General features: G+C 40.5%; 1 protein-coding gene across 1 annotated transcript; it reads left to right on the forward strand.

The window, feature by feature from the left end:
* Nucleotides 1–1,206: 1,206 nt before the first annotated feature.
* On the forward strand, nt 1,207–6,280 carry UTS2 (urotensin 2). The gene is made up of 4 exons (XM_009667035.2): nt 1,207–1,346; nt 3,634–3,744; nt 4,678–4,721; nt 5,347–6,280. The coding sequence occupies exons 1-4, from the start codon at nt 1,241–1,243 to the stop codon at nt 5,461–5,463; spliced, it is 378 nt and encodes a 125-aa protein (XP_009665330.2). The 5' UTR covers nt 1,207–1,240; the 3' UTR covers nt 5,464–6,280.
* The last annotated feature ends 2,981 nt before the right edge of the window (nt 6,281–9,261 follow it).

Here is a 9,261-nt window from a genome sequence, read left to right on the forward strand (position 1 = left end):
AAGAAAAAAAGGAAGCAGATAAGCTCATTCATATTGCAGTTTACAATCATCATGCAATTAGAAATAGTGAAAGAACATTAGCAGTATCACAGTATTTTGAACAGCATTTGAACACACAAAAGTTTGATTCAGAGAGGCAGAGAAGAAAGTTACTGAACCTCTATTTATTATCAACCTGAGCATGAGCCATCTTCTAATCACCTAAAGGAAAGAAAAATATCATAAACACATACTTTTTACAATATAAAACTATCCAGTGAGTTCTTGCTCCTTGAGATGAAAAGTAAAATTATAAGGAAATGATAAGAAGATATAAAACATGGAGGGAAGAAAACAAAGACTAAAGTTATGAGATTACACATTATACATGGTAGCCATTGCGTTAGCATCAAATAAAAGCAAAAAGCAAACAAAAAACAGTAGACAAGTGGAACTGAAAGAGGTCTTCCAGTCTATAGTGAGGGACCCACATTTAATACTGACCAAGGTAGTTTATATGTATCAAGCAAGTCTCCAGATGGAAGCTGTACTTTCTCTGCCAAGACAATTCTCTAGGGCAACATTGGAAGAGGCCTTCTCAAATAAATAGATGTAAAACACTACAAGAAAAATTACAAGAGGAAAAAAAAAAAAAAAAAGAAGAGAAAAATCAAACTCCACTAACTTTTTCTTTGTTAATTAACTAGATGTTTTAACTCCCCCTCTGCTTTACTTCTTCTGGTGCAAGTACCCCCAGCACAACACAACAGCACAACACATCCATCCATCTCACAAAAGGGGGGGGGGGGGGAAAGAGTAGTGCATTTCATATCAGATGCTTTGCGTCAAGCCTGCTAAGGCTCATAAATCAGCTGTCTTAGTGCCCTGGTCATTTCAACCAACGTCTGACCCTTTCGTTAACTCATGATTTATAACTGGAAGTTACTTTTTTTATGCCAGATTTATAAACTTTACTGTGCTTGGTTTGATATAATATCCATTTTGTACACCAAGCAATAAGACAGTAAATTTATTGTCTATGAACTGTTACCTTGAAAAATTACATCAATGCAAAGTGGTTTCCATTTAGAATCAATGGGCAATAAATTCATTGCATTTTTTTTGAAAGTGGGGGAGAACATGATGATATTTATGAGGTCATGAGCGGCTATATAACGGGTGAAACTGGGAGCAGAGGCACCAGTCAGACAGGAGTTCCGAGTTAGGGGGTTGACAGAGACGAAATACATTCAGCACAGCAATGATGCATAGGCTGGCATTCTGCTGTCTCATTATTATCAGCTTCTCCTGTCCTCTCTTGTCTGTCCCCATCGTCAACACCAGTGAGATGTCTTATCAGCTCTCAGGTAAGTCTTTTGCTTTTAGTGGTCATAAAGCTTAGCAGGGGATGGGGCAAGAAAGCCGGGGGAGAAGCAGATATTCTTTCAGAAGGCACCTGTATCTGTGTTGATCAGCTGTAAGAAAAGCATCATCCGTATGGCTTCAGAACACTGGCAGCACAAGTGATATTATTGCTGTGTGCTAGTGTTATAAAACCAGGAGATTGGGCTCCCTATATATTTCTTGCTGCTGCTGCTTTCAGACCCAGGATACAAGGTATTTGAGCCTTCTAGCACCGAACATGAGCTGGTACACGCAGCGTCTGTCTTTGAGGCAGCATTAGCAGATTAGGTAATTTAAAGAAAACTTGGCTGTATGGTCTTACCTCTTGCTACACTTTAAAATGACCTAGGTTTTACTTAAGTTATCATTAAAAAGGGAGAAATCTACTGCAAAGATTAATGCAGTCCTACTTAGAGAGATCAAGAACAGGCCAGTTTGCCTTATGCTGCAAAAATAGCTATGTATTGAGAACGTTATTTGCTTGCACTAATGCAGATTCCATTCAGTTCAGTAAAAGAATAACTCTCTGCTTGAAAAAGCTGTCCTCAAAGTTTGAAATCATACTGTAAGTCAAGACTGAAATGTCTCTGTAAAAATGCACAGGAATCCAGAGGGCTGCTATCATCAGAACTGATATGTGCTGGAATAGTTCTGTGAAGTGAGTTCTGAAAGAACAGATAAATCAAAAGCTTATTCTTTTACTAAGCTGAGAAGGAAAAAGGAGCTCCGGTTACTTGCTTTGCTGGTGAAACAGCTGTTGCACAGGTTTACAGGTATCGGCAGTCCCTAGTTTGCTTCCTAAATCTTGGACTCACTAAACCAGCATCTTCTCAAGCCTTTCACTATGTAACTTGCCTTTACTAGCAGCCATGACTCAGTATGGATAACATCTATCACATTATAGGGTGAACAATCTGTCTCTAACCACTTATATATAGTGTGTTTGTTTGAAGGCATCCATTAGACTTATTAAATCTTCCTTGTTAATAAAAAGAGTCCCTAGGCTGAGTAAGACAGAAGTAGGACTCTCTAATATAGAGGGGTTTTTTTTTTTTTTAATTTCAAAGCAAAGTTGCCCAATAACACTTCTCCATGATAAAAAGAATATGAGGATGAAGATGTGAATTGTCTTTACATGGCACAGGGACGTTACAATATTTCTTACTTAGGAACTGAAATTTCCACTGTTGTCTTCAACTATCTTTTCGTACAACTGACAAACTAACAACGTTAATTGATTTCCAAGGTTTACAAATATCTTCATAGCAAGTTTCTGAAATGTTGTAGGATTATTTTTTCAGCAGTTTATTTTCTTGTGTAATTCCTATTGTGGAACTATACAGTCTAACCCACCCTCACAGGTAAGGGCAGCTAAAACTCTGTAGTATTATCTGAAAGTGTAACTACAAATTATCTTCATCTTCTCAGTCAGGGTTTGTTAATAGCTCCCTCTCACTGCCTGCTATTTTGAAGGTCTGCTATTTATTAGCAAAGGTGTAATTTACTGCTCAGATTATAAAAACTTCCTTTAGTTCAAACAGAACACCACTAAGGGCTCCTGTTGGCAACACGTCTTGAGGGTATGGGCTGGTCACAGGAAGATAGATTAAATCCTCTGCACGTATACAAATTAATTCCATGAGGTATCAGTAATCTGTTGTTTCAGAAACAGTAATAGTATCTGTAATGGTACATCCTTTGAATGTGAGAGATGATAAAGACGTACTGGGAAACATAGCTGGCAAAATCTATTTAAAGATTTCCAACATCTATTTTTCCCCACATTTTATTGCATACTTGGAAAATGGAGCAGATTAATAAGCCTGGAATATGAAGTTTTTGTCTTTTATCTGTGAAAAAGGTCCAGCACAGGAAGCAGTTGATAAAGAAATAGATTAAAAAAAAAAAAAAAGGTGAAACCTGGTATCTAGACCTGGTATCAGAAGCGATATCTTGCGAGTTGCCCACAAGTGGAAGGGGCTGCTCTTGGTCTAACAGCTCTCTTAACAAAAATCTACCAGATAAACAAGAATCTGGAGAGAATAACATCAGGAAAGTATCTTTACTCGAAGCTTTGGAAGGAAGAATACCCCCCCTTTTACATTCATTAAATAAGGATGGGTGACTGGTGATTTCATGATGCTCTTCAGCATATAGGGCCAAGAAGAAACCATTTCACACCGAGCAAAACAGGTATCTAAAACAAAAGGCTCTTACCATATGCCCGTTTACATCTTCTTCCACTTGCAGCCGATGAAGATTCCAGATTGAATCTGGAGCGGTCAGGCAGCCTGGGAAGTGCTTCCCTGCTTCAGTTCCTGCCAGGGCTCCTGGGCACACCAGCTGGAGACAACAAAGGAGGTGAGGCTTTACCACAGCAAGTTATGCAATGCATGCCCAGCATCCACAGATATTGGGCCCGGACTCCAGGGTATTTACCAAAATACAATATCATGTGCAGGAAACACATAGCTGTCATTTAGTTAACTAGAATCCTGGGTAAACCTGCTGAGCAGTCTTGTTTGCAGCGCAATACCAACCAGAAAAGTCTCCCTATTAGTTTAATAAAACCTCAGATGTACAGTAAGATGTATTCAGCTTGGAGGAGTTTCATATCCCTGTACAAAAGCTCTTCAGCTTCAAATAGAAGCATCCTCTCTCTTGAAATATGAAGCACCTTGGAATAAAACTGAATGGCGTGACCAAAGCTGTCTACAATGGAACCTGTCTAAACAGCGATGCCTCAGGTTATGAAGGGGAGACAGACAAATCCTTAGAAACTCAATAGTAGTGAAAGGGAAGGTATGAGTCCTCATAGCAGGTGAGAGTCTGAATTGGCAGATCCTGTGAAGAAGTTTTATTGAACAAAAGCATTGCTGTCAGGATGAGTGCTCCTCCCTCTCCTTTAGACACGGAGGCCATCTTGGTGAGGCAAAGATTGACCTAGAAGGAGGTGGTAGGCAATATAAATATTGCAAAACCTCTTAAAAAACATCGACACTTGCGGAAAGGGCAAAATGAATAGTTGGAAGTGATTTTGGGCGCCACAGACATAACAAAGGTCTGTTGCAGAAGACTCCGTACAGCTTGCATACCCAGAGGCGCAGACCCAACGGGAACAAGATGCCACAGCAAGGACGGGCCACATTGCAGCAAAACCACTTTATAGCTGGTCCTCCGAATATTCCAGTTCAAGCCTTCAGCAGGGTTACAGTATTACAGTACATATGAATGACTTGTGTAGGTTCACTGTTTCTAAATGACAAAACCTTTCGTTATGTCTCCTTCTATCAGGTCTTAGCCCCAGCAGCTACAAACCGAGGGAAAATATCAAAGAGGTACGTAAAAGACCAGCTATCGCTCATATAAGACTTTAAGAGCCAATATTTTAAACTGCACGAAAGCATTACCAAGACATCATTTAAGATCCACAGATTTCATAAAGAGTGTAGAATAAAGTGTGCCACAGTGTTCTTGAAGTTGGAATCACTTAATAATAAGGTAAGCAGGAAATAAAATCTAGGAAATCAGTAAGAAGTATAAATTATAAAATTAAAACAAGAAAAATCCAGAGTATTTCATTCTAAAATGCCAAGTTTTTTTCCAGAAAACCTACCTTCTAAATAAAGGCTAACTTCCAGCTTCAGCAGGCCTGGCCAGAACACCAACCAGTATCTGCTGCTTGTCATTTTTCCCCTCTGCCACCTGGGCTACACAATAATATCAGATTTGCTATAAGCAAAAAGGTAAAGGCAGACATATCATTCCTGTTTGCTTGTCTGCTAATTCAAATACAAAGGCAGAAGAGCTGCATTAGCTTTAGTGCATCATCTAGATCAGAGGTGTGCAGAGAGCAGCCTCTCCTTCCCCAGTCAGCTTGTGGGCCCATATGATCAGTTGGGGACAGGGAAGAGCACAAGTTAACCACCCGGCAATAACCTGTCTGATGTTGTTTGACTTTAGATTTTCTACGGAAGTCACCCTCGTATTGCTTTGCTGGGCCGCTTGCTGACCAAGGACAGAAAACAGCATAAGAAACGTGGAAATCTTTCCGAGTGCTTCTGGAAATATTGTGTGTAACCAGGAGAACAAACTCTGCCAGACTTTGGTTGCTTAATTTATACAGATGCCTGAAAATATGTATATAGATTTGCTTGATTTAAAATGAGAATGAAGAAATATGATGACAACTAACTTTACACTCCATGCTACTTGGAACTTAATAAATTTGTGATGTTTTGCAAATATTCTGTGAGCAACATGGTATTCTCTTTGACTTTAGAACAGGAATAAGTAATTGGACAAAAAGATAAATACGCAACATGGAGAGGACTCAGGCAGCGGAAGCAGGATACCCATGGAGTAAAACTTCCAAGAAGAGCGATGCCTCAACAAGCAGTCTCAACTGCATCCAATTCCAGAGGCAAGAGGACTTTCCTCTTTGCCTCCTGGTCACTTGATGTAGGTTGAGGCGCCAGGAAAGAAGGGCACTGTCAAATTCCCTGATGATGCTGAGCCAGCAAGAATGGCAGTTTAACAGCACCCAGTCTCCTCTCCCATCCCCAAGGCACCATGAAAACAATAAGCACATGTCAGGATCAAGCATCTGCTTGCACTACCGCTGGAGAGAGATAACTATTTCTCTTGGTTTGTGTCACTCAAAGAAAGATTAACCGAGTATATTTCTTTGGGGCACTTCGATTAGTCACCAGCTGCCTAAAATAGCAGGATTGCCTATGCATAACATAAGCCTTATGCATTGTATCTGATTATCATCAAGCAGAGCACGGAAAGTACACATTATGGTTTCCAGTATCGGGGTTTTCAGTCCAGATTGTGGACAGCCAAAAAAGGCCTCCCCCCAAAAAAATAACTTACCCCCCTAAAAGCTTCACCCCTACCCTCACACTGCAGCCATGTTCAAACATGCCAAGGAAGATCATAGATCATGCTACTATAGGAGGGGCAGTGACACTGGTTCCTGCACTGGGGAAAATGAGTCTGCTCATTTTCCTGGGTGATGCCTCCTCCTCTCAAATTACTCCTGTAGCGTCTCAACCCAATACACAATTAAAAAAGCAATTGGTTTCACATCTATTTGGTTTGTTTTGTGCCCTGTCCCAAACTATAATCATCAGCATTTGTATGCTCCCCAGCTTCTACAGTCCTTGTCTATTGGTTACAGTGCTCCCACCTGTTCAAAGATTTCATTAGAATAAGTAAGATTTTTCAGGCCGGTAGACAATGTCTGCCTTAGGAGTTAGACAGCAAGGCTGGTACTCCTGATGCTTTTTCCCTCCTCTTTACTTCATCCACCTAGAGTGGAGCTAATATGTTTCAATGCCAGTCTCTGAAGAGCTTCACATACAACCACAGGGGGTTTGGGGAGCCTTGGAATTTGCTGCACAGCATCAAGAAGAGGCATCTCATGGATAACGATTTGGAGAAAGAGCTGTCTCTATCTGATGACAATATATTGGAGCTTTAACTCTGAGAAACAAAGACACTTAGATGATGAGGGGGGAGAACCAACGTGCCCCTACTGAACACTCTTAAACTTCCAGGAGTAGAGCTAAGAATTCCTGGCCACAGATATTTCTGAAAGTACACCTCCTAGCACTTATTTTATTAGGATGCAAACAACTGGTGACTGGCACGTGATCTTCTCTCAGGTAGTATAGACCACGGTCTCTTACCATGAAAGAGCTTAAAAGCTCCAGAGAGATTAGACAATCACAAATATAAAGAACCAAGAAAAATATCTGGAAGCAAAATGACAAGGCAGACATAGAAACAGAAAATAAAGAGTAAAGAAACACTATGTAGCCTGAGTAAGCACAAATGCAAATAAAATAAAGCTTAGACCAATAATAAATTGAGTAAACAACCAAAAAAAATACAGCAAAAATTACTACCGGAGATAAACACATAAAAGACAAGGACACAGGAAACAACCCGGAGAGACAGTACATTGCTCCAATTTATTCATGATGTTAAGAGAAAACAATGTTCATAAGATGATGGAAACAGGTTTATTTAAATTTGAAGAGGTGATAGGGCTGGGGAGGGGAGAGGGATGGACACATGACTTAACAGCAGCCTTCCAATAACCGAGAGGAAGTTATCGAGAAAAAAGAGACAAGGCCCTTTACAGAAGTGCATAGCAAAGAGGTAATAAACACTGGTCATAAATTAAACATGGGAAGTTCCAACTTCATATAAAAGTTTTCCCTGCAAGGACACAAAGCACCGGAACAGGTTTCCTAGAGAGACTAGGGAATGAATCTCTGCTCTCTGTTCTTTCTATAACAAAGAAAAGCATCCTTAAAAGTGCAGAGCAGATGGATGCACTATGCAATCATTCGACACATTCTGAACATTCATCCCCTTCTTAAACAGGGCAGCAAGTCAATGCCTGTTTAGCAATCACTCCTTTCCTGTCACCTCATCAGTCAACAAAAACCTGAGAGAAAAGACTCCAAACCTATCTGAATGAATAGCCATCTAAGACAGATTCATTCCAGAAACAGGAAAGTATACTTACGAAGACTGGAAAAATTGTTTCGACCTCACTTGCAAATCAGAGTGAGCAAGAATAAAGCAAAATAAATAAAACTGCAACGAATAATAATGGAAAAAGTATTAGAAATAGTCAAAGGTTCTTTATCCATCTAAATAAGAGAATAAAGGAATGAAGAGCGATGTCCAGAGATGAAGTCAAGAAAAGGCGACTGAGATATAAACTCACAAATTAAAGTTTCAGCTTTTAATACCTCAAAATACTTGCTAAGAGTTATTGCATCTTAAGAAGTAAAACCTCAGACAACTTACTGTGCACAAGTTAGACTATAGCACTGCAGCAGGGGAAAACTCAGATAATTTTCACCCAGCAGAATTTACGTGGAGCCTGACACTTCCAATCAGTCATTCATAGTCCTTGCCTCTGGTAGGAAAGAGTTCAGCCTGGCTCTTTGGACATGACAGGCAGTTCTCAATGTGAAGACTGTGCTCAAGATACTGTTGCACTCGCAACTGCTTCCTTCTTGGAGGAAGCACTCATGGCAAATGCCAGACAAAATTAGTGCCAGGGCAGCAGGGAGCCTGACCAGCCCTCCACAGAGGAGGGCAAACTCTGCTTTTCCCACCCTGCTACAACAGCTCATGCCGATTTTCAGCTCTGAGATATTGCCTCTCCTCTACAGGCCAGAGATGAAAAGGCTGTCACAGAAGGGCAAAGAAAGATTCCAGGAAGAGACCTGAGGCCAGGCTGATCATCTTCCTCTTGGGCAGGGCAGAGCTCTCAGATCGTGTAGAAAGTAGAACTGCAGCTAGGGAAGTGAGCAGCAAGAATCCTGTGTGTGCCAAGCCAGGCTTGTCTATACAGCTTGTGGCAGTGAGCTGGAGCTTCAAACGGGAGCCAAGCAGGCAGAAACCTATTTGAGCTGCACCTGAACAATAAATATATATCCTAAGAGCAAATGTGTCTGTGGAGCAACACTACTATAGAAACAATGATGTGGTGTGATTCAAAATTTTTGAGAATTATTACTTTTCAGACTGGGGTAGCAGTTATAGGCCTAATGCTTACCTCTCGCCATCTGCCAAAACGTTGGAGAACACCATTCAGCTCACTTCTGACAGCTGCACAAAGGTGAAAGTTGCATGTTTTTAGCTGCAAGCAAGAACTTGGACTGACAAGAGAAAGGCTGTTATTGGCAAACAAGTAACATAGTTGCTCTGATACTACCCAGAACTTAGAGTAAAAATGTAGTGCCACCTTAGCCTTTTCCTTTTCACAAGTCTATTCACTCCTCCTCAGGATATTTGGACCAAAAATACCTAGCAAATTTGGCTTACGTTTTTAAATATGTTCAGAAC

The sequence above is a fragment of the Struthio camelus genome, chromosome 21 (assembly GCF_040807025.1).
Source record: "Struthio camelus isolate bStrCam1 chromosome 21, bStrCam1.hap1, whole genome shotgun sequence".
NCBI lineage: Eukaryota > Metazoa > Chordata > Aves > Struthioniformes > Struthionidae > Struthio > Struthio camelus.

What these genes read in the sequence shown, in the direction of transcription:
- UTS2 (XM_009667035.2), top strand. Translation starts at nt 1,241, where the DNA reads ATGATGCATAGGCTGGCATTCTGCTGTCTCATTATTATCAGCTTCTCC. An exon ending in AGCTGGAGACAACAAAGGAG is followed by an intron (nt 3,745 to 4,677) that starts GTGAGGCTTTAC and finishes TCCTTCTATCAG; the next exon opens with GTCTTAGCCCCAGCAGCTAC. An exon ending in CGAGGGAAAATATCAAAGAG is followed by an intron (nt 4,722 to 5,346) that starts GTACGTAAAAGA and finishes GTTTGACTTTAG; the next exon opens with ATTTTCTACGGAAGTCACCC.